General features: G+C 45.6%; 1 protein-coding gene across 2 annotated transcripts; it reads right to left on the minus strand.

The window, feature by feature from the left end:
* Positions 1–343: 343 nt before the first annotated feature.
* On the minus strand, positions 344–25,182 carry INCENP (inner centromere protein). Of its 2 annotated transcripts, XM_053396219.1 has the most exons (19): positions 24,996–25,182; positions 21,132–21,276; positions 19,458–19,565; positions 17,458–18,176; positions 16,000–16,036; positions 14,270–14,297; positions 13,636–13,726; positions 8,441–8,492; positions 7,852–7,966; positions 7,631–7,768; positions 7,069–7,080; positions 5,596–5,705; positions 5,389–5,509; positions 4,931–5,053; positions 4,079–4,251; positions 3,478–3,592; positions 3,172–3,270; positions 1,780–1,930; positions 344–656 (listed from the first exon to the last, which is right to left on the minus strand). In XM_053396219.1, the coding sequence occupies exons 2-19, from the start codon at positions 21,266–21,268 to the stop codon at positions 454–456; spliced, it is 2,532 nt and encodes an 843-aa protein (XP_053252194.1). In that variant the 5' UTR covers positions 21,269–21,276; positions 24,996–25,182; the 3' UTR covers positions 344–453. The 2 variants fall into 2 exon arrangements, with proteins under 2 accessions (XP_053252194.1, XP_053252203.1); XM_053396228.1 differs by lacking the exon at positions 7,069–7,080 and having other exon boundaries at positions 24,996–25,180.
* Between the last annotated feature and the right edge of the window lie 762 nt (positions 25,183–25,944).

Below are 25,944 nucleotides of genomic sequence, written 5' to 3' on the forward strand. Positions count from 1 at the left end.
TTAAAATAGTAACAAGGCCTTGCACAGAATGCAATAATGACTGTCAAAATTTGTCAAGTGGACCTTATGTAGATAATAATCTCCTTTGGGAAATGCCTCAGAGCATCATCTATCATGGTATCAGCAGCTTGATTCTATCTAGCTTGGACCATTAGACTTAGGAGTTTCCTCTAAATTATAAACTTGCATTCAGAGATCTGAACCTATAATTCCTACTATACCACACAGACTCTTCCTAGCAGTTCAGTAAGTTAAATATAGGCCAAATGATTTTCACTCATCCTTGCCAATTTCAGCTGGCAATCTGTACTCTTTTCTCCCCATCACAGAGACAAAAACTGCCTTAGAAGTGCAACATTTATTAATATAAACAAGAAAAAAGGGACTCAACATTTAAAACAGAAATACATTTCTTGAACAAAAATACCACACATCCATGAAATCTAGAAAACATCATATCTTTAAAGCATATGGTACATTTCTGCCACCTGGGAATGGTGGAGAGTTCCACACTGCAGAACTGGTGCGTTTGAAGTAACGTGGCTTGCTCTTCTTGAATATTTCTTCTAGTTTAGGGCTCTTCACAACTCCAAAGAGGGCAGTGGTGTCAACTGGTTTGTAATACTGATGTATAATTGCCTGGCTTAGTAGATTTCCTAAGGGAAAGAAGAACAGCGTAGTCAGTTGAAGCCAATTAACCAAGTTTTATGTGCCATTAATAATGCTCATGAAGAACTCAACTCAAAGATAGTAGGTTGCATCCAATGAACCTAAGAGCCTGCTGGATCAGGCTAATGGCCCATCTAGTCCAACATTTTGTTCTCACAGTGAACAGATGCCTATGGGAAACCAGCAAATAGGATTCAAGCACTATGGTTTCTCGCAACTGGGGACGTTCCACTGCTCTTGTGAAAGACTTTCCATTAGCACAGTCCATTTTTTTAAAAAAAGGCCAGCATGGACTGAATAGTCTTTTTAAAAAAAAGAAAGGTGCCCTTTCATTATATCCCAGACTCAGCTTTACAGAACAGAAATACTGGGCATCAATACAGGGATGTAATTTTTATAATGTGTTCTACTTTTCTATACAGTAAGCCCACAACTTATGCAAGGGTTACATCCCTAAAGCCAAAATTGCATCTAGTCAAAACACATTGGGTTAAATGCCGGGTGGGATTGCCAATTTCATTTCCCTAGAACCCTGCCCCCTTTCTAATTTTTTTAAATTGTGATGTGTATAAAGCTGAATGCACTTAAGTTAAATGTGCATAAATAGTGAGTTTATTGTATTAATAAAAAGGTAGATAAATAAATAGATAAATAGATAAATAAATAAATAAGATGATGATGTGCTATATATTCTCAAACGACTTGGAAGTACCAACACCTGATTCCTAGCACTTTCCTAAGTTGCAGGCTGGAAGTTTGAAAAAAGTTATCCCCCCCCCCCCCCGAGAACAAAGAAGATATTAATAAACACTCAAGTACTTGAGCAGAAACATTAAGTAGACAGCATTGCAAGCTTGGTCAGACTAAAGGTTCGACTATCCCAGCATCCAGTGGCCAGCTAAATGCCTCTTCCTCCTTTAAACCTAGTATTCAGGGGCATGCTGCTTCTGAACACACAAGTTCCATTCAGCTATCATGACTAATAGCAGCAGATAGACAAATTCATGGAGGAAAAGCTAGTGGTCTTCGCACCTTCACCATCACACCTTGAAGCAGCCCATTCCATACAATAATATAAGGAAAGATCAGCTATAAAGGATTCAAACAAACCAGTAGCCCAAGCAGGTATGGGCTTGCGGGGTTGACTCTCATCATCTGTTGAATCATCACTGTTCAAATCCATTCCATAATTATTCACATCAATCTTGGGCTGTTTAGGGCCTTGTGGTGTCATCGGGTAGGAATTACAGCTAGTAGAGTTCTGGAAAGAAGATGAGGAGAGAGCTAAGTCACTGGGTATAGAACCAGATTTTGCTGGCAAAGTTACAATCACGGAATTGTAGAGTTGGAAGGACCCACAAGGGTCATCTAGTCCAAACCCCTGCAATGCAGGCATCTTTTGCCCAACATGAAGCTTGAACCCACAACCTTGAGATTAAGAGTCTCGTGCTTTACCAACTTAGTGCTGTTGCACTGCGCTAGAATCTCAATACAGCCTTTTAGGAAAGAACTTATTCTATCAGAAGAGCATGATGAATCACCACCACCTGACAAACTACAAGTCAATATGGCTAGCTTCACCCAGCAGCATGCCCCCCTCAATCAAAACACACTGCAACCAATCATGCCCTAGGCCCTCTGATCTCTCGCTCCACCAGCAACAAATCTCTTTTCAAAGTTAAAGAAGCACAACTTTTCTGACAATGGCCACATCATTATTCTTTAAAGGCCCCTTCTTTTATACAGTACAGCTTTCTCCGTTGAGATAACCAGCTGTCAACCAGCAAGAAGCTGACGCAAAAATTCCAAATTCCAGTTAGCGTTAACAGTTTATTTTCACACCAACTATAGCAAACCCCACTTGCCAACAGATCTGTACGTATTCTCCAATGTGTAACATGTGTCTAAATATTTTTCCTCATTCACAACTTCCTCCTTTTATTGGAGTGTGTGTTTTAAATTCTGCCACTGCACTTTCATGTTATGTCTCTGCCTACGAAATCCAAGGGGGTGAGGGAGAAGAGATGGTAAGATTCTCAAAATTCTCACATGTATGCAGTAAGTTTACCAAGAAGGGGAAATAGGGTCAGCAACAAAAGAACTCCCCCACACACACATACAAAGTGGGGAGCAGCACCTCAATATTTTGCAATAAAATTTTACAGAAAAGTATGTGATTTTGGCCTGCTGCCCTTTTCAGGGTTTAAGATATATTGCTCCATTTAATGTAGCTGTTCACATAAGAGCAGCCTTCCCCAATCTTGTGCCCTCCAGGTGTTTGGACTACAACTCCTATCATGGGAGCTGCAGTCAATCTAGTGCTCCAGGTTGCAGAAGGCAGACTTGGAAATAACTGGGTCAGAAAAACATATGTGGGACTTTACGTTCAAAGCCTTTATTAAGTGGCCTCAAGGCACACTGAAGGTAATGTGCTTCTGTGGGTAGGCCTGTGCATTGCAGCACATGCTCCTTTCAACGCCTGATCTGTGGTTTGTAGCTCACCTCGATAACCACTGTTGTATTCAGTTGTTTGCTGGAAGCCTTGGCCTCAGCCTCAGAAGCTGCTTTCTCTCGCTTCTCTTCTTGTTGCCGCTGTTCCTGCTAAAACACAAAAAGGCCACACAGTGCTGTTGATAGGTCACTGCTCCCACCCTACACTTGATGACACAGTGCACTCCAGGAAGAAGCATACAGGGTCTGCCAATTTAAATTTCCCCTAAAGCAACCGGACCCAGACTTGGGGAGCTGAAAACATACCTTTTAGTATAAGGAATATATTCATGTGATAGAAACATGAGAACCACTTACCAATTTCCTCTCCTTTTCCTCTAACTCTTTTCTGAGTCGCTCCTTCTCTTTGGCTGCTGCTAAAACCTCTTTATGCAGCTGAGCAGCCTTCTCCTTCTCTTTCTGTTCATGCTCCCTTGCAGACAAAAGACACTTCATTACCATCCAAAGAAAGAAGGGGATCATGACCTTAAGCATGACCTGTACACCCAGCATTATCTTGGGCAGCACTCCCAACAGCCTGTGGCATACACCTTGGGGCTCAAATCATTCCCCCCTCACAGCTTCATCCATAGCCATATTTTTTAGACTGGTGAAAAGAACACCTACCCTTTCATGGGGTGGGCGACTGTTGCGGCCTGGCCCAGCTCCCTGGGGGTGGGAGAGCAGCCCCATCCTCCCTTTGGTGCTAGCTGCTGGCTTCAGCTATGACTGGCAGTGGGGGATGATGGGATCATCTGCCATTTTTTAAAATTTAAACTGGCCAGTATTAGCCTTTGAAGGGGGCAGGGCATCAGCGGCAGACCAGGAGGAGCAAGTCTTCACTCTGCCCTATATGGACTGGCTGTGCTGAGTGACTGGAAGCCTTCTCAAGTGGGTTGCTCAGTCATTCTGTTCTTACCGCTGTGCTTGGAGCCTCTCCTGTTCTCGCCTCTTCTCTAGTTCTCTCTCAGCAAACAGCTTTTTCTCCCTTTCTAGTTCCAACTGATGCTGCTCTGCAATCTTTCTAGCCTTTTCTTGTTCCTCTTCTTCCCTTTTTTTCTGCATTTGCTCCTTGTGCCTTCGCTCTTCCTCCTGAAAAGATAAGCACAGCAGGCTAGTGCTATTGCACTCATGCCCTGCTTTGGGACTAATAATAATAATAATATTTTAAAAATAAATTTATTATTTATACCCCGCCCATCTGGCTGGCCACTGGGATGAAAGGATACTGGATTAGACAGGCCTTTGATCTGACCCAGCAGGGCCCTCCTTATAAAACAAAAAACTTTTCCAACTCCTCTTAGTATAATGACCTAAAGAGCTGTAGTGAAGTCATATAGATTATGCATAAACATCTGCATGGCATGAATCAAATCCTCAACTCCACCTGGGACAACCACCCTGAAGTATTCAGTTGCTATTCACCTATGTTTCATAGGTGAATAGCAACAGTGAATACTTCAGGCAAGACAAACTTATGAACTAGACTTAGATTTCTAGTAAAGTTTCCCCTTCAAGTTGTCAACCTCTGAAGCTTGATGAAGAGGCAGACATTTATTTATTTTTTTAAGATCCTTAACTGGAGCTATATACTATGCTAAAGTAGCAGTTACCTTAAAAATCACTACAGATTTGGTGACCATGAAAGACATAGAAATACTTGAAAGAGTAGCCTCTTCAAGTCCTGCAGCTACATGGCTTTGAATTTAGCCTCAACAGGGGTGTGCCTACTGTCCTACATGGCCAGCCATCCCCACACCCCTGCCCTTACCAGCTGCAGAGCTCTTTTTTTACGGGCATCTTCTTCTTGTTTCCGCCGGGCTTCAAGTTCTTCCAACTTCTTGGCAGCTACCTTCTTCTTAACTTTGTCCTCTGCCAGTTTTTCCTCACGCACCTACAATAGGTTGTGTATATCATGTCATTATACAGGTCATGTTTCTTTTAAAAACAAGATAAGCCTAACACAGTAATATAAGAGATATGTCCTTTATAACGTACCAAACACTCTAAGCCCTTCACTGTTTTCACAAGACAAACACACGGAGGTAGGGACTTGTTGGGTTGATAAGACTATCTGCACAATCCTAACCAGGTCTACTCAGAAACTAAGTCCTACTGAATACAATGGGGCATATTCCCCTGATGAGAGTGGTTAGGATTTCAAAATAGATAATTAAACTCTGAAGAACACACGTTTCCAAAATGCTCTCTGGCCATATTCATGTTCACCTTCTCATTTTTCTCCTCATGCTGAGCAAGCTTTTGCTCAAGCCGCCTTCTCTTCTCTTCTTCCATCTGCTCTACCCGTTCCCGAGCCTGCAACACCTTGCGAAGGCGATCTTCGCGCTTCCTGATGGCACACAGGAGTTCAGTTAGAAAAAGCTCCAAGGCAGAACTAGGAAAGGAGTAACTGGAAGGATGTCTATGGATGCATACCGCTTTATCTCCTCCAGCCGCTGCTTTTTCCCCTCCTCCAGTTTCTGCCTCCTTAGTTGTTCTGCTTCCTCCCTCTTTCTTTGAGACTCTAACCGTTCTCTTTCCTTTTGCTAGGTAGGGACGGAAGTTCATTAGCACACATGAATAGAATGATGTGTCTGTTAACAGTTACTGTAATACGGAAACCCACCCCCGGTAGAAGACAGGCAACAGAACTGGAAGGAACTATTCTCTCCACTGTGGCAAATGTTCCTAACAGTGAAAACATCCTTTGTAGTGAAAGTGTAGTAGCTACAAAAAGAGAGCACAAATTTAGCCACCAATTTTTCCCAAGAGCAAGATAGGCAAGAACTGCTCAATCCCTCACAATGCCTGTTCTACACTTCTTCCCTCCCCCCCAGCTAAATCACAGCAAACAGTTAGTGATTGGACAACACTCTCTATAGTACTTGAATGCATTGTTAGACCTAGAGCATGCATCTTTTACTTATTTCAGAAAGGCTTTGATGCACCTTATGGTGGATTGGGTAGGAATAATCACATAGCAACAACACACTGGTAATTTCTGTCTGCCTTCTTGAAGTATTGCACCCTACACTTCCTAATACACATGCAGTCTAGAAATGCCCAGACCTCAGACAAGCCATCAAGTGATTTGACAGGTAGATCCAGCACAAGACAGGGCTCCTTTGCCTTCAGTTACATAGAAGCAGATGCTATTTCCACTATCACCATCACACAATATTGACAGAAGCAACACACCTGCAAAAATTCTTTCATTTTGGGTACTTCTGTCAATATCCATGCATTAATAGAACTTGTAAGGAGTATAAAAATGCAGCAGCCAATATGATTGGGCTAGCTCATGGTTAAAAAAAAAAGTTTGATCTACTGCCTTAGATGAAAAAAACGAAGCTGATAGCTAACCTTAGCCTTTTAATCTGCCCAAATTAAGCTATGTAGTTACTTTCTAACAAACATAAGGAAGGAGGAAAATAGGCATCCCTGTTTAGAAGGAAGTCTCCCTGAATTCAATGATCATACCATGTAAGTGTGCATAATGGAAGTGAAAAAGCTCTGGACCACCAGAGCCAAGGCCAAGTCCACCAATGAAAACTGAACCAAGATCTTAAGAATGCATCTAGTTTCTTTTTTGCACTTTATTCTAAACTTAAAATAATTAAACAGAAAAAATGTTAAGACATTCAAGAGAAGGAATGGCAGTTATTGATTATCGTGTTTTGAAATGGTTGTGGCTTTCTTACTACAGGAAACAAAATAACACAGTGCTACTACCCATTATCTACTTTTTAGTAAGATTACCCTAATAAGCACTAAATAAAATGCTAGAATTCCACCTTAAAAAGAGGAAGCAATGTTAAGTCACTATGCAGGTTAAGAATGCCATTAGATAACACACCATGTTAATGATATACAAATACAGCTACTGTGAGACCAAATGTTGTTACTTACAACAAACCCCCGCTGTACGAAGAGAAGATTGAGAAATAATTAATGCCTTTGGAAGTTAGCACCCAAATTATCAGTATTTCATTGCCAACAATACAAAAGGACTAGACCACTAGTTGATATAGGATTTGCCCTATTCAACTCTCTTCACCAAATAACAGCAATCTGCCATGCTTCACCAGTCAAGCCCTGTTTAACCCAAGAAGAAGTAATGGATTTAACCAAATAGCATGCAATAAACTTATGCTAAAATATCACTGAAAAGTTAAGCTATGGAGTGGGGATGGAGTAATTCACAACCTGTAGTCAAAGACATAAGCTGGTTAGCTCAACGCAAAGGAGAAATGTTGCTCTCATCCAATCCAATGCCAGTCCTTTCAGTCTCTTAAGCCCTCTTACTCTTACAGCTCCTCCTTCCCTTAAGCCCATGTGACGTTTTTGTACAATTTATTTCTTACATTTACATCCATCCTTTCATCCTAGGAACTCAAGGTGGTATACATGGATTTAAAAACAAAACAAAACAAAACAAAACAAAACAAAACAAAACAGGACTTCACTCTACCTGGGGAGTGGCCTGGATAGGAGTGTTTTGTTTGATGAATGATTTCATGGTTGCACTTCGACTCAAAGAGCCAGGGGTCATCATGAGCACTCGGTTCTTATGCACTGTATGCAAGAATGTCTTGAAAGGACGGACAACCTGAAAAATACAGGAAGTGATCAGTCCTTGGAAGGCAAATGATGGGACCTGGTTCACTCCCAAAGATGGAATTCTCGACTTACTTTGCTGGCAGGGCACTGAGGAGATACAGCCCTTTTCCTTGCAGGGGAGAAGTCCTCCTCTGAGTGCTGTCCTTCATCTTGCTCATAAACTGCTCTTTTATAGCTTGGCTTCCTCCTGTAAATATGAAATATTAATACAGGGCTCATTTCATAGGATGCACCAGCAGAGAAATCAACCACCTCCTTGTCTCAGAATTACCATGGGAAGTACAGGACTCTGGCTCCATTCTCTGTTGCTTAGGGTCCTTTGAGGCCAGAAGAAATATAGCTGCTCAGTTAAGTATTTTAATTAACTATCCTCTCACATAGGAGCTACCCATCAACCAGCCAATGGACCTGCTCTCCTATTCTCATGATGCTTACAGTCTTCTCTGAAAATCCTCTCTCTCCTCACAGGAGAAAAAAACTGTAAGAATACCCATCTTGTATCTTCCCTTCACTTCCTCTCCTTCCATTCTTCCACTGTTTTTAGATCCTAGCACCTTCAACCTGCATACAGGTGTCAACCAAACAGAACAATTAAGCACTTAATCCTCAGATATCATCATCTTGTTTTGCTCCATGGAGGTTTTGTCCGAAGAAAACATACCTAGCACTCTGGGGCTGCTTTTGCACCTCATCAGTCCTTTCAGAATTTCCCCCTGCATAAAGAGAAAGAGAGCTACAATTAGTGATGGTGAAAGTGTTTCATGTAGCAAAGGCCTGAAGCCAAAGTTGTTTAGTCAACAAATGGATGAATACTTATAATTGTCAGGGCAGAGTTATTATTAATTATTATGATTATTAGACCTATACCATAGATCTCAGGGCAGTTCACACCATAAAGTTACAATATAAAAAAGGCAAAATACATAATAAAAATAAGAACAGAAACAAACCAATAACCCCCCCTTTCCACAAAACATTTAAAAGGGAATCGGTGGTAATCAGCCAAAGGCCAGGTTAAGGAGAAACATTTTCGCCTGGCACCTAAAGGTGTATAATAAAGGTGCCAACTGTACCTCCTTGAGGTACACAAATGGGGAGTACAGTACTGTAGAAAAGGACCATTCTCATGTTGTAACCCTCTGGACCTCTTGTGGAGGCACATAAAGAAGGGCCTCAGAGGATGATCTCAGGGTCTAGGTAGGTTCATATGGAGACAGGCAGTCCTTGAGGTATTGCTGTTCTGAGCTGCTGAAGGCTTTATGGGTCAAAACCAGCACTTTGAATGGGGCCCAGAAACTAAATGGCAGCCAATGCCATTGAATTCTGCATTAGCTGAAGTTTCCGAACCATCTTCAGAGACAGTCCAGCACTGCAATAATCTAACCTAGAGGTTTACCAGAGCATAGACAACAGTAGTTAGGCAGTCGCTGTCCAGATAGGGGCACAGCTGGGCCACCAGCAGAAGCTTATGGAAGGCACTCCGCACAACTAAGGCCAACTGAGTCTCAAGAGATAGGAATGGATCCAGAAGCACCCTCAAGCTCCATACCCACTCCTTCAAAGGAAGTGTAACCCCATCAAGAGCAGGCAACATCCTAGTCATTTGGTCTAGGGAACTGCCCACTAACAGTGTCTCAGTCTTATTTGGATTGAGCTTCAGTTTGTTGCCTCTCATCTAGTCCATTACTAAGGCAAGACAACAGTCCAGCACATCCACTACCTCTCCTCCAGATGTAAAGGAGAAGTAGAGCTGTGTGTCACCAGGATATTGCTGACAGTGTACTCCAACCCTCTGGATAACTCCACTCAGTGGTTTCATGTAGATGTTGAACAGCACAGGGGATAAAATCAAACCTTGAGAAGGCTCCCACTCATTGAAGGCTCCATGGAACTGATGAACACTCCCAAAGCAATGCCCTCTGGGAACAACCATCCAAGTAGGACCAAAACCTCTGCAAAGTGGTGCCACCCACCCGTAGCTTGGGCAGCTGCACCAAAATGATACCATGGTTGATAGCATTGAAAGCCACTGAGAAGTCAAAGAAAATTAACAGGGACAACATTTCTCCTGACAGTGGTCCTCACACAGGGCAACCAAAGCAGTTTCTGTGCCAAAATTGGGCCTAAACCCCCAATAGATATAGAAAATCAGTTTCCTGCATAAGCGCCTGGATCTGATCCAGGAAAGAGACACAAACAACTGGTTGGTAGTTACTTAGATTTTCCAAATCCAGGGAGGATTTGTTAAGGAGTGGTTTCATCACTGCCTCCTTCAAGTAGGCAGGGACTAGCCCCCTCTCGCAAGGAGGCATTAATCACCTCCCTGGCCCAGCCAGCTTTCCCCTCCCTGCTAGTTTTTAACCAGTCAAGAGGGACAAGGGTAAGAGCCCTAATGTCACCCTGACCAATCCAAGCACCTTGTCCACATCCTCAAGTTTTACCAACTGAAACTCATACAACACAATAGGACTAGCCAGTGCTCTGGACACCCCATGAGATTCATCTGCTGTAACAGCAGTCAAGATTTTATCCCCAAAATGCTTTGCAAACAGGTCACTGTCAGCTACTGTTGGTTCCACCACCTCCTTTGGGCCAGAATGTAAAAGGTCCTGCACTACCCAGAAGAGGATGCAATGGAGGCAGCAAATTATGTTGTCTTTGCTGCCTTCACTGTCACTAGGTAGCCTTGACGATGAACCCTCAGCACTGTTTGGTTGCATTCAGCTGGATCTTTCCTCCACTTACGTTTGAGTTGTCCCCCAGCTTGTTTCCTTGCCCTAAGCTCTGGAATATACTATTTACCGTATTTTTCGCACGATTGGACGCACCGGACCATAGGGCGCACCTAGTTTTTTGGGGGGGAAATAAAGGGAAAAATTTTTCCCTTTATTTCCCCCCCAAAAGCAGGTCAGGGAAACCGAACCAGGTCGAGGAACAGCGGGATAGTGGCGCTGCGCCTCCCTGCTGTCCCCCGAGCTTGTGGGGCTGGCTGATGTCTGCCCGGCGCGAGGGGCGCTCTGCTTCAGGGCGCCCTGCCCGCCGGGCGGCAGGCTGCTATCCGCAGCTTGGGGAGCCTTGCGGGGAACTCCTGCAGGGCTCCCCACCCTGCGGATATCTGCCCGGCGCGAGGGGCGCTCTGATTCAGGGCGCCCCGCCCGCCGGGCGGCAGGCTGCTATCCGCAGCTTGGGGAGCCTTGCGGGGAACTCCTGCAGGGCTCCCCACCCTGCGGATATCTGCCCGGCGCGAGGGGCGCTCTGATTCAGGGCACCCCGCCCGCCGGGCGGCAGGCTGCTATCCGCAGCTTGGGGAGCCTTGCGGGGAACTCCTGCAGGGCTCCCCACCCTGCGGATATCTGCCCGGCGCGAGGGGCGCTCTGATTCAGGGCGCCCCGCCCGCCGGGCGGCAGACTGCTATCCGCAGCTTGGGGAGCCTTGAGGGGAACTCCTGCAGGGCTCCCCACGCTGCGGATGTCTGCCCGGCGCGAGGGGCGCTCTGATTCAGGGCGTCCCGCCCGCCGGGCGGCAGGCTGCTATCCGCAGCTTGGGGAGCCTTGCGGGGAACTCCTGCAGGGCTCCCCACGCTGCGGATGTCTGCCCGGCGCGAGGGGTGCTCTGATTCAGGGCGCCCCGCCCACCGGGCGGCAGGCTGCTATCCGCAGCTTGGGGAGCCTTGCGGGGAACTCCTGCAGGGCTCCCCACGCTGCGGATGTCTGCCCGGTGCGAGGGGCGCTCTGATTCAGGGCGCCCTGCCCGCCGGGCGGCAGGCTGCTATCCGCAGCTTGGGGAGCCTTGCGGGGAACTCCTGCAGGGCTCCCCACGCTGCGGATGTCTGCCCGGCGCGAGGGGCGCTCTGATTCAGGGCGCCCCGCCCGCCGGGCGGCAGGCTGCTATCCGCAGCATGGGGAGCCTTGCGGGGAACTCCTGCAGGGCTCCCCACCCTGCGGATGTGTTCCCGAAGCGCCGGGCGCTCTGCTTTCAGGGCGCCCGACGCTCCGGGAAGCAAGCTGCTATCCGCAGCCTAGACATCCCTGCGGGATCTCCCGCAGGGTTGCCTAGGCTGCGGATGTGTTCCCCAAGCGCCGGGCGCTCTGCTTTCAGGGCGCCCGACGCTCCGGGAAGCAGGCTGCTATCCGCAGCCTAGACATCCCTACGGGATCTCCCGCAGGGTTGCCTAGGCTGCCGATGTGTTCCCCAAGCGCCGGGCGCTCTGCTTTCAGGGTGCCCGACGCTCCGGGAAGCAGGCTGCTATCCGCAGCCTAGACATCCCTGCGGGATCTCCCGCAGGGTTGCCTAGGCTGCGGATGTGTTCCCCAAGCGCCGGGCGCTCTGCTTTCAGGGCGCCCGACGCTCCGGGAAGCAAGCTGCTATCCGCAGCCTAGACACGGCTAGCGGAGCGCTAATCCCGAAGCTTGGGGCTGCGGAGCTCAGCGCGCCCCAAGCTTCTGGGTGCCGGCAAGGTCTAGACGGATAGCGGAGACCTTGCCGGCACCCAGAAGCTTGGCGCACGCTGAGCTCCGCACGCCCCAAGCTTCGGGATTAATGCAGCGCTCCGCTAGCCATGGGAGAGCTGGGTCTCCCACGGCTAGCGGATAGCTTCCTGAAGCCTGGCGAGCGAGAGGGGTCGGTGCGCACCGACCCCTCTCACTTTCCAGGCTTCAGCGAAAGCCTGCATTCGCTCCATAGGACGCACACACATTTTCCCTTGCTTTTTAGGAGGGAAAAAGTGCGTCCTATGGTGCGAAAAATACGGTACTTCCCTTATAGACATAATTCTGATTTCTAGAATTTCAATATGTAGCAAATCAAGCTTGTGTAGACTCAGTACATTGGGCTGTGTATTAATGAAATGTTTCTTTAAAAACAGAATAGTAGTAATTGGATTTTGCAGAAGTGACTTGGTGGAGCACTTCTTGGGTATGCCTGTCTTATGCATATTAATGGAAGCCCAGATGGGTTTCTTCACTTGCTTTCCAAGTTTATACTGAACAGCAAAAGGTGAAACCTACTTTAGACTAAGCATATTGCCAATACATGACGAGATTTCATCCTTATTCAGCAAATATGCAGGAATACATTCTGTGAGTCTCTTGGGACCTAGCACCTGCCTAGCAGGCAGGCATCTTCCGACATACGCAAGACCCTTTTTCAGTTGGGCAGGAAGAGGTTGATCTGAAAGTTGGGCATATTGACATTAGTCCCTTGTCATGGTCAGATCACTTCCGGTTGAGATTTATGAGGATGGTTTGGCCTTGGAAGCTGATGGATCCAGTAGGTTTCCAGGTTGCTCCAAGGGATTTTCTGGCTGATATGACGTGTGCTCCTGTCAAAGCTCTGGCTGACCTCTGGAAATCTGAATGGCTCAGGCTCTTAACATGATCACCCCTGAGCGCCACTTCATGGAGCTCGTTTGGCTCCTTAGTATACTCCAGAGCTTAGGGCAAGGAAACAAGCTGGGGGACAACTCAAACGTAAGTGGAGGAAAGATCCAGCTGAATGCCTGTGTATGTGACATAGCCAAGTTTGCTATGATTTTTTATAGGACCCTTCCTTTCCAAGACCTCATGGCAGCATACAGTGCTTCCTCACAACATTTTTTCAATGTAGATTAGTTCAAGAGAAAACTGGCTGAAGCTCACCTCATTAACTTCATGGCCAAACTAGGATTTGAACCTGGACTTCTCAGTCAAACACTAATACACCATCTACTATACCACATTGGCCAGTCAAGTCATTATTTTTGCTTGAGCAACTGAGCATCTTGCAAATAATAGGCTTGTAAACTTGCCTTTCCTCAAAATACATTCTATCCAACTCACCGTTGACCTTCTCTGCTACTTAGCCAAGGAGTATACTGACCTTTGTCATCTCCATCTTGTTCCACAGGTTTGATAACTGCTTGCATACTGGCCTTGTGAGAACGAAGGGACATGCGAGGGTTCTCATCAACCTGCAGCAAAGGCAAATTCCTTCTCAGTACAAGCCCCTCCCATAGATGTGTAATCACTAGACAACTAAGTGGGCCCTTTAACGATTTAGCACAAATAATGTTAGGCAGACTAAGCCCCTTCGAGTATCTCTAAAAATGATGTTGGCACTTCAGTGAGAGCCATAGGAAAGAAGGCATTCTAGGACAGCACTCAGGTTCACTAATGTGGAATCCAACATGCGCAGGCTCAAATGATGCAATCATGAACTTCAAAGGATTGACTGCAGATTAAGTCTGAACGTGCAGTTACTGTCAAAACATCTCATCCAGCATGTCAGTGTTGAGCAGGTCTGGAGGCAGGACAGATGTACCCTGAAGATGCACCATGGAATGCCATCCAACTCTTCCATGCACATTACACTCCCCCTTGCTTGAGTCTGGATGGTTGCTAACCACACAGTTCTACCCAAAAATGAGTCACATAGAGTTGAGTGGGGCTTACTGCTGGGTAAATGGGTATTGGATTGTGGCCTTAAACTTCTTTTAGTCTTCTTTAGAACTTACCTTCTGAGATGGTGGCTCTATCATCAATCTAAGAGAGAAAAGGTATGCATATTTTTAAAAGTAAAAACTTTGCAAATTCCTTTCATGCTTCTATCTTGCAGCATGAATTTTAATTGGTCTTATCATTTCATTGTATCTTTAAATGCATTGAAGTAATGAAATGAAGTTATCAACCTATCAGCTGAACTCTAGCCTCAGCTCATACTAGACTACAGAAAGCCCATACAACACCTCACTGCTGTCATGCTTTCAAAAATAGATTCACCACTTCCTTTCTCTTCTGTCTGGGTACAAGTCTAGTTATTTAATACAATTTCCACAAAAAATACATTGTGTATGTGGTGTCACTGACAACTTGAAACCTGTGCAGAGGAGGGTGGCCAAGATGATAAATGGTCTGGAAACCAAGCCTTATGAGGAACAGTTAAGGGAGATGGGTATGTTGTATTGAAGGCCTTAAAGGCATCCAGGGAAAGTAACAATACTGGCATTTCTTTAGGTTGCAATTCATAAATTATATCAAGAAACCTTCTTACCGATCCTGCAATGCTTCAAAATGGCATGAAGCATGGCCGGTCAGGGGAGATGTAGGCGGTTATAAAAACATTCAAGTACTTCACTATAATGGCAGCGAAAAGCTTAGCGTCCACATTTATAAGTGCTATTGGTCTGTACAAGTCCACTTTTGTGGAATCTTTACCCAGCTTCAGAGTTTCCTAAAGCATAATGTCCGTTCCTTCCTTTTGCGAGATAGAGTCTACCTCTGCTCTTTTAACAGCAGCACCTGAACCTTTTACATTAAGCGATTGCACTTTCACCAATCTATAAGGTTCTACCATAATGTGGAGGGAAGTTCAGTAGGGCAGAAAAGAAAAGAAAAGAAAAGGAAGGAAAAGACAGAACTACCATGAGGGGCTGTTAATAGGGTCGAGAATAGTAAGACTTGTACTGTCAGAATAAGTACCTAGACTTTGACCAGATCTATAAATAAAATAGTGAACTCTGTAAACATAATTTGCCAAGAATACAGGCTTGGAGTCTCTTGGAGTTTCACTTGCTCAGGAGTCTATGAGCCCACTCTAAATCCACTGGAGACAGTGAGATTCATGGTCCTGTTGATTATAAATGCATCCATACCTCCCCCTCCCTCTTTTTTCAGGTAAATAATGAATGTTAAGGTTTTTCCACCTATTCTTCTAGCCTAAGTGATAGATAATCAGTTGTCATTTGGAGCAATTGAATTTCAGACTGGTTTTCAAGGGCTGTATTCACAGCTTCATTAGTTGTTTTGGAAATTTCTTTAAGGTTCCTGATAGCGTGTCAAACCATCTTTCAAAGGGGGCTAGAGTAGTTCCCCAGTCTGAAGCTAGCACTTGCTGGATTTAGGTTATATAAGCATATGAGACTCTATCATCCCACATTTAGAAAGCTGAGCTCCTGCCTTTTTGTTGATGTGCCATTTGAGAGTCTGAGGCCTTGTCCAAGCCCTCAGAACAGATGCTTCCTCCCTTAAATCAAGTTTTAGCATTTTGCTTTTTGGACTTTATAGTCCCCGGAGCATTACCTTATTGGAGCTGTAAACTGCTGTATGTTAAATCGCTTTTTAAAAGCCCACTTGATGTGTTTATCTTCTTGTGGTAGTCATGCTACCATTTAGCTCCTCAGTTAGCCACGTCTCCTAAATTCATCACTTTAAAAAATAATAATCTAAGATTCTAATTCCAACTCACCCAGATTCAGTAATTTCTTCAGCCACAGCAACATGACCTGAATGAGAAGAGACATGAGGTTACATCTCCAACAAAGTCAAACATCCGCAGAAGCATCCTGGCTCTTACACTGCACCTCACAATATATAACAGCATCCTGGACTTCCTTAAGCACCACTGGGATCTACCATGGGCTAAGGGACAAGTGCTCAAATTTTAAAATCTTCAGTACTGGAAAAATCATTTGCTGTGACTGGAAAAGTTTTCGCTAATTCCGCCTGGAAAGGAGTCTGAAACACGTTCTCAGACAGACACCTGACAATGGTTAATTTATACTCCAGGACTACTTTCTGTAGCATATACAGAATGCATTAGCTTCCCTACATCACAAAATTGTCAGCAAGCAATAAGCAGAATGCAGGTGCTCCTTTTGTAGCTGGAGGATGAGAGTAGGATGTTGTGATGTGCTTTGTGAGGCAGTGTATACAGATCTCCTGGTGGCCACTATTTTTCTTTTATTTAAAATGTTTATTGCCCATTATTCACTGCACATGCTAATTCCAAAGCAGGTTACAAATTAACACAAATCTACACACATCACTGGCAGGCATCCCAAACATTTTATGACCATGCCTCTTCTCATTGGAGAGCCAGTGTGGTGTAGTGGTTAGGAGTGGTAGTCTCGTAATCTGGGGAACCGGGTTCACTGTCTCCGCTCCTCCACATGCAGCTGCTGAGTGACCTTGGGCTAGTCACACTTCTCTGAAGTCTCTCAGCCCCACTCACCTCACAGAGTGTTTGTTGTGGGGGAGGAAGGGAAAGGAGAATGTTAGCCGCTTTGAGACTCCTTAAAGGGAGTGAAAGGCGGGATATCAAATCCAAACTCTTCTTCTTCTTCTTCTTCCTCATTGGAGCCTCTGGCTATGCACACATTTATGTAAGCACCTGGCAGTGATTGTTCCACAGCAGCTTCATGTCTCTGGATCACTTTCCTCTGAGATACAAAGTTGATGCATCGCCCCAAACTGGCAGAAGACCTACCTTCTCAGCTGGCAACTGATGGGCAGCAAGTATGGGACATTTTGGCAGCATCCACCTATCCCAAGAACCAACTATTGCTAAGTGCCCCCAAACCTAAATGATAGCAGTAGGTTTCCCCTAGATGTACTTAAGGCCTGCACCACATGACTTAGGATAGGTTTAAAAAATAGGAAGCAGGTGTTTCAAGACAAAGTCTCACTGAGTATAGAGTAAAATTATTCCAATACATCACCTTCAATTTTAAACCTTACTTTTGCCTTGAGTTATTGGGAACTACAAAGGAGGTTATCAAGAGAGTGGAAAGAAGCCTAACCAAAATAATAAAGAAATAAATCTTAAATATTGGAAGCATTTTGCAGTTCATATCAAGCTAGCCTGCTACAAGTTAAAAACAGCAACACTTTTTTTGTACTCTTATCTCACATTATTGAAACTTACAACTTTCGTGCCTAGCAGATAATGACTGCTGGGATGTTTTCCGCTTTGACAAAGACTTCCGACTAGATCTCCGGATCATTCTTTCCCTTTTAGTACTGAGTGAGTATCTCTCAGCCATAGAGGCTCTGGAGGACTTGGAGGTCCTGCTTAGGCGGACTGAGCGACAGTTTGCTTTTGAAGTAGTGGGTGCTTGTGAGCTCTGGTTTAACTTCTGAGCAGCCTCTGATTCAGAAGCCCAGCTGTCCTCTTGGTTCTGGGCACTTGGTTCTTGGTTCTGAGTGCTGGATTCTTTGTTTTCAGCGGCACCGGGTACTTCTGCTATTTTCATCTTGCATATTCCCCGTCCCTCTTTTATTTCGGCTTCAGGAGTTTCTTTCGCCACAAGGCAAGTTTTGGTCAAAGGTGATCTCTTTATAGGAGACCCCTCCTCAGATAATTTAAGAGTCAAATCAGCTGTATCTGTCTGAGGTACCACTTTTTTTGCCTGCAGTTCTGCACTACGCCTCTCATTAGCACTGATTACTACTAGTGGTAACCGATCTTTGGCTAAATTGAAAGATAGCTTCTTAAGAGGAGCATCTGAGACGCTGGCAGATGAGGCAGCCCGAGATCTAGTAACACGATGACAAGGGGAGGCATTCTCTACATTAATTTCCAAGTTTTTCCGACTTCGGGTAATCCGTTTGGAAAATAACCGAGTACTCTCTCTTCTTGACAACCTGATAAAAGAAACACATTGTAAGGAAAGCAATGGGGACTAAGCTCACTGCATGCCAAAGCTGGCAGAAATGGAGTCATAAAACCAATTTGGTGTTGCAAGGGACAATAGCGTAGCTGAACTGAAAAATCCTAGAAAAACTGAGTGAGAAATGTTACATCAACAATTTACCACTTACCGTATTTTTCGCCCTATAGGACGCACTTTCCCCCCTCCAAAAACGAAGGGGAAATGTGTGTGCGTCCTATGGGGCGAATGCAGGCTTTCGCTGAAGCCTGGAGAGCAAGAGGGGTCGGTGCGCACCGACCCCTCTCGCTCTCCAGGCTTCAGGAAGCTATCTGCAAGCCTTGCAAGCCCGGTGGGATTTCCCGCGGGCTCGCAAGGCTTGCGGGCAGTAGGCTGCAGACCGAAGCCCGGGGCGCGCCGACCTGGTTTGGAGGCTGGCGGCGGGGAGAAGTGCTTCTCCCGCCGCCAGCCCCACAAGCTCCGGGGACAGCAGGGAGGCACAGCGCACCTTCCCGCTGTCCCCCGACCTGGTCTGAAGGCTGGCGGCGGCGGGAAGAGCGCTTCTCCCCACTGCCAGCCCCACAAGCTCCGGGGACAGTGGGGAGGCGCAGCGCGCCTTCCTGCTGTCCCTGGACCTGGTCTGAAGGCTGGCGGCGGGGAGAAGAGCGCTTCTCCCCGCCGCCAGCCCCACAAGCTCGTGGAACAGCGGGGAGGTGGAGCGCCGCCATCCCGCTGTTCCCCGACCTGGTTTGGGCTTCAGGCAGATATCCGCAAGCCGTGGGAGCCCGGCGGGAAGTCTAGGTGCGTCCTATGGGGCGAAAAATACGGTATATATCATTCAAACCTTGGGCTGATGAAATTACTGTGAATCAATATTTATTTTAAAGATTTATACCTTATCTTTTGATTCAGGATAACTATGTTGCTTACAACAGACTAAGAGACTGGGTGATGGACAGGGATAGAGAGAGGGATTCCTTTCAGATTTGCAGTCCTGGGACACCTGGTAGATGGAATTAGGAAAGGCCTATCCTTGTTGTGCTTTGTGAGGTACTGTGTGGAGATCTCCTGGCGGTAATTATTTTTAATTTTAAAAAACATTTACAATCCATCCCTCATTACAAAAGGACACATTTTAAAATCTTCAAAACATATTTAGCTAATCAAATAAACATTGCAACCCAATCTAGACATTTTCCTGAAGTAACAACTAGGAATTTTAAACATTATCTTCCAGATTATTCCCTGCTACTTAGCCCACAAATACATTCCCTACCTCTTTGTAGCAAAGTGATCATTCTTAACAGAAGAAAAACGCTTCTTTTTCCTATGACTCTTCTGTGATGGTGTTTTTGGCATCAGCTCAGGTTCATCACTGGAGCCACTATTTTGAGATAAGAGCAGTAGTTTAAATTCTGGTCTGCCAAGTGCCTTTACCTAGGAATATTGCCAACTACTCACTGAATGGCAATTTCTTATTTCAGACCAATTCACACAATTCATGCTGTAGGATTGGAACAATCAAGGTATCGATTCCTACAGAGGTCAAGCTATTGGAGACCGAGAATGTCAACATTTTCCTCAGAAGCAATGGCTTGATGACAGGTTAAAATTGCAGGTATCCCACTTTTATTCAAAGTTCATCATTCAAGTTCTCATTTTGGTAAAGAATAGGAAAAAACATTGTTTGAAGTTCAGGTTATTGTTTGCAGCTTGGGATTCTTTTACCAAAGCCAGTCTGGATTCTGACCCTGGCACAGCATCAAACTTCCTGAAACCCAGAGACTAATGACACTGAATAAGATGGTAGCCTGATACAATAAAATTCTGTACTGTACTACATCTCACGGAGTAATCACTTTGTTGTATACTCCCACATGAGAAAACACATTAATACTGTAACATATTCTCTAATAATATAGCATATGAGAATTATATGACCTACAATTGTAGCTTTAGCTTCCAAGTATGTAATCTTGTTTTGGGGTAAAACCAAAAAGCTCAACAACTTCAATCCTAAAAAAACTTTGTTCGGCCCTCACGGCCCTTCACTTCATCAAATCTTTTTGAAAAAAGTTTGGACACCACTGACTTATGGCAACCAGCTAACATCCAACCAGAAGCATTCTCTGCAGACTGTCCTGCCAGAGTAGTGCAGGCTCTGGTTATCTCCCGCTTGGACTACTGCAATGTGCTCTATGTTGGGCTACCTTTGAAGGTGACTTGGAAACTACAACCAATCCAGAATGCGGCAGCTAGAATGATGACTGGGAGTGGCTGCCGGGACCATATAGCACTGGTCCTAAAGGATCTTCACTGGCTCCCAGTACGTTTCCAAGCACAATTCAAAGTGTTGGTGCTGACCTTTAAAACCCTAAATGGCCTTGTCCCAGTATTAATAATAATAATAATTTGAATTTATATACCGCCCTATACCCAAGGGTCTCAGGGTGGTTCAGTATACCTGGAGCATTTCTACCCGTATTGCTCAGCCCAGACACCAAAGTCCTCCTCCGAGGGTCTGCTGCTGGTTCCTTCACTGCGAGAAGCGAAGTTACAGGGAAACAGGCAGAGGGCCTGCTCAGTAGTGGCACCGTCCCTGTGAAATGCCCTCCCTTCAGATGTAAAGATAAAAAACTACACAACTTTTAGAAGACATCTGAAGTCAGCCCTGTATTGGGAAGTTTTTAATATGTGATGTTTTATTATGTTTTTAGATATGCTGTAAGACACCCAGATGGGTGGGCTGTAAAATAAATAAATAAATAAAGTAAATATCTTTTCCTTGCATATTTACCGTTGCCTTTATTTAAAATTAATCTAGCATGGGTGACAAACCTAGTCTTAACCTATGGTATATACACAGTTTATGGGCTGTTGTGATTTCAATGGATTCATAGAACAAAAAACTCATGCTTTGGGGCACCATTTCTAGATCTCTTGCTCATACCTCATAAACATCTTTTTAGCCTCTTCAATAATCTCATCCATCCACACACAGTCATTGTTGTCAATATTTTGTAGAAATTCAGCAAGTTTCTTCCTTGCACGTTCTTCCGGCATCACTGGGTTCCCCATCTTCCACATGGCTTGGCCTGCAAAAATGAAAGAGACTTCTTGCTCGAGACACAAAAAACAAAAATCCATTGATCTCCCCACAAAATGGTAGGAAGTATATTGCAACAATGTAAAACAGCATCATGTTGCAAAACTCAAATGGTTTTCTCAACCTTCTGCCTGCCTCCTGTACCTCAAGGCCACTCTACATCTTAAAAACGGAAGTGAGCAAAAGGCAGCGGGGTCTGTGGCTTTCACTACACATCTCTTGCAAAAAATATATTCAGACAGCCAGTGTCTCAACTGCTGCAACCTCTCACATGTTCCCATTAAATATTGTTATAGTGGTGGTGGGGAACTATACCCTAGAAATTATTAAATGGTTGGATTTTGATTACTGGAATGTGAAGGGAGAAATATAAGCTGCAGAGAAATTCCTGAGCTAGCCTATGCAAAATGACCTGGCCAAGCTAGGGCTACTAAAAAAAACACCTGTCCAGAGTTGCGAACAGAGAAAGATATTTGGAAGGCTGCCATGGCAACTGTGTTTGAGGCAACAGGAAAAGGGAACCTGGTAGCATTGGGTACTGGGAAGAAGAAGCAGGAAGAGGGCTGGGATCTATCTTTGGGTGGGCTATCTGCAGAGTTGGGTTGGAGAGATGCCTTGGACTCCAGGGCTGCACTGCTGTGGGCTACAAGTTCCTTTTGAAATGACCATGCTGTAACGTCTGGAATCCCTCCATGCAGACTAAAAGTGTAAATAGGTGAATAAACCATATTTCTTAAAGCTACAACAGCCTCTGCCATGTCTCAATTTTCCAAAGGAACACAGACACTGGGTGAGTGCCTGGAGCCCCATGGACTCTTGCCACCATTCGGCAGAGAGAAGGGTAGGCACCCAACTATACATCATTTTTAATTTTTTAAAAATACATGTTGTCACATATGCATTGGGACAGGAGGAACGCATACTTCTGTAATGTGTGACACAGCCCTGAGGCTGCAATCCCATGTCCCTAAATGCCACAAAGTAAAATTGGTCTTGCTCCAAGTTAGACACAAATTTACAGTGTTCAAAATTAGTCAGGCGCCGAGCATTTTGCACCTATTGGCCACTTGCGACCAAGTGAAGATGCCTAGATGCCAGGATGGCACCTGACACCGCCACCATCTGGAGGTGCATGTCTGGGGATCTTTGGATCTTGACTGTTTCCACACACTAATACCACATCCTATAGAATTCTATCAGTTATATTTTATCTGTACAATCAGAATGAATTTCAGGAACCAAAATGCTTTTGCTGTGCAGCCTGAGCAGGAGTGGTGAACTATGCTATACAGTGGTGCCCCGCAAGACGGAAAACTCGCTAGATGAAAGAGTTTTCCGTTTTGGAGGTGCTTCGCAAAACGAATATCCTATGGGCTTGCTTCGCAAGATGAAAATGTCTTGCGAGTTCCTGCAGTTTTTTCCCCCTCCCCCCCCTTTTCCTAAGCCGCTAATAGCGCTAATCCGTCAATGGGCTTGCTTCGCAAGACGAAAAAACCGCTAGACGAAGAGACTCGCAGAACGGATTCTTTTCGTCTTGCGAGGCACCACTGTAGTTAACTGCTGTAGCTTGCCTCCACTTACCCCACCACACTGCCCTGCTCACAGATGTGAAAAATATTATGTTATGAATGGTCTGTGTCACTGTTAAGAAAAATAGGCCCATATATATGTGGACTATCCCTGGATAAAGTGACTTTTCTTCTTTAGGTTCTCAAAGTTCTGAACCTAGCTCAAGTTTGTCATCAGAACTAGCCAGATGTTTCACTGATAATCACAGCCAGCCAATCCTTTGAAAGACTTTAGAGCTGTCTTACCCAAAATGGTAGTTGGGCATTCCATTTTGGTGCCTGTAACCTTGGTTTAAGGAACCATTTGGTGCCTAGTATATATTTTTGAGTTTCTAACACTGTCTAAATGCACTTGCTTGAGTATTAAGGCCCTCACTAAACACATAACTACTTCTGAATAAGGACACACACAATTGTAGCGCAAAGTTGTAAACTTACATACAAGATACATGCAGTAATAATCTCAGTTTTTAGCTAGCATTGGTTTGTGCAAATGTCTTTTTCATAAATGCTCCTCCTGATGTTAATATCCAGTGGATATTAAGCAAGCACTCAACCTATTTTTTGCACTACACTTTCCACTTTTACACCTCCTTCAACGCTAGCTTTTCCTCCCCTCCCTATGGCCATTTTGCATGCTTCTCCTCCACCCACCTCCTTACTGCCATTTCCGCTTTCCCAGAAATTCAAAAACATCACACACATACCCACAAATTTATATTTTAAATAGATAAAACCTATTCCACAGTTGAAATGGGAGCAGTTAATAGTAATCAAAGGAGAAATTCAGGTGCTACCATAATGAACTGGGGAACAGGTACCTCCCAATAAAAAAGCAGTCAATCAGAAAAGACAGGAGTCCCCATTCTTCCTAGTCTGAATCTTATTTAATATGCAAACTTTTTAAAAGAACAGTTTTTGAAAAGCACAATCACTCTGTATGCAAATCAAAGGAATGCTAGCCTTGGCATGAAGCTGAGTGCTGGAAATGACTTGAGAGACGTTTTCTTAACAGAAAGTATGTTAATCTTCACCAAGCCATAGGAAAATGCTACAGAATTGTTGTAAAACTACCTTACAACTTAGCTTTCTCTATTTCTATGGATGATTCCAATTTCCCCAGGAAAGTGAGACTTAATAATGGTTTATACGGAAGCTACTTTTTCTAACTTCAAATTCACTCTGCCTTTTTGATATCTCAATTTTTCTCCTCCCATTCCTCCTGTTCGGGCTTGCCCTGCTAAATTCAAACGGTACCTGGCAGCCAAATACGGAAACTAAGGGACTCTCTTGCTACTGAGAACGAGCTGATGGAGAGTAAATACCCCTGAACTTGCGTATGCTTACAATACCTCCCCGCAGCCTGGTCTGACCATCAGCCCACCAGCTCCCGAAGGAGTCGCCAAGCAGCCTGGCATCCCCTCCGAGTTGTTCCCAGGCTGCAACCCTATAAAAGACCCGCTTACCCATGAGAAAGTTCCCCTGCACTGGGTGGAGCTTACTTCTGAGTAGACATAATTATTATTATATATCGATACCACTTTATATTTTTTAAAAAAAATCTCAACGCGGATAACCACTTGATGCTTCTGCCTTTGCAGCCCCCTCTGGGGAAACACCACGGGCGCGTAGAGGTGAATGGTGGGGTGGGGGTGGGGAAACCTACTTAAGCCCAAGGAGAGCATCCTGCAGCGACCAGAGGAAAAAGGAGGCGGAGCACCAGCAGCAGCTACGACCTCTTCGCGCACCAATTTGCATTCGAGCCATGCAAAAATAACAGGTTTTTGTAAGCTCCTGTCCATTCCCAAACACAAGCCCTGGTCAGTAGCACACTGGTGTTACGCATAAAGGCCATGGACGAGAGTCAGTGAGAGGGGCGGAATGGATGACGCCTCGAGGGCCGGGTAGAGATGCCTGGAGGGCCGCATTTGAACCCCGCCCCACGCGCGCAGAGCTCTGTAAGGCTCCTCAGGCGCCCCTCCGCTCCAGACTCCCACCACGCCCGCCAAGACGCCACCTACACCCTCTCCCCGGCTCTCTGCCGCAGCCGGCCGAGCAACGGCCGGTGTCCCCAGCAGACCGACCTCCGAAAGCCTCCCCTCGCGCCCCCTTTCTCCCCCTCAACGGCTTGTAAACTCACTTGGGCTGGGCCCCCGTCGCTCCGCCGCAGGTCCCGTTTGTCCGGCCGCCGCACGAGCCGGAGAGCGCCTCACGCCAAGCGAGAAAAACCGCCCAGGGTTCGGTACGTCAGGCACGTCGCCCGCTCCTATTTTCAAAGAGCGTCACCGCCGCCGCGCTCCAATGGGAAGCGCGTTTTTTCAGAGCGGCGCCTGCTATTGGCTCAGACGCGACTGGGCGAGCCAGGAGGGGAAGGGCTCGGAAGTCTTTCCACCGGCTCACTGTCTGACTTTGAGTTTCCGCTTCGTGCTGCAGGGAGGGAGGGAGAGGGCGGGCGCGTGGAGGTGAATGGTGCGTTCAAACGGGGGTTTTAAACATCAGCGCGGGTAAACCGGAGGTAGCCGTTCGTGCTTGCTGCAACCTGAGGCTGTTGGCTTTTGGGGAGTTTTCAGCAGAAAATAACAAAAAATGGGGCAGGTCTGGGAAGAAAACCACCGCTGCACTTTAAAAGGGCTTTAACAACCCCGACATATTTACGTTTGCATTGGTAGGACAACGTTCTCGTTTCTTTTCCATCGCGCACGGACACAAATGTGAGCTTACAAGAGCCCGACCTCCTTTCTTTGTTGGTCCAGCTGCCCAGTCCCAGCTCCCATAAAGTCCCAGAATTCTCCTTTGTCTCCAATAAGTAGCTGTGCCCTCATTCCTCCCCCGCCCCCCGCATCAAAATTCAAAAATAAGCAAATAGTCCCGTCATCGAACAAAGGAATGGTCAGTCTGTACTATTTTAAAAAATCTGAGTTCGGGGCTTGACAGACTAGGAAAGAGTCCGTCTCCCTGTTCATCTCGGTCCGGCTGATGTTCAAAGGGGTGGGGATGCAACGTCCTCTTTAAGATTTAACTTACAAGGGCTGCAGCCAATAGGCGTCGTCTATCCGTATAACCCGCCCTCTCTGCGCTTGAGCCGCGAC

The sequence above is a fragment of the Podarcis raffonei genome, chromosome 1 (genome assembly GCF_027172205.1).
Source record: "Podarcis raffonei isolate rPodRaf1 chromosome 1, rPodRaf1.pri, whole genome shotgun sequence".
NCBI lineage: Eukaryota > Metazoa > Chordata > Lepidosauria > Squamata > Lacertidae > Podarcis > Podarcis raffonei.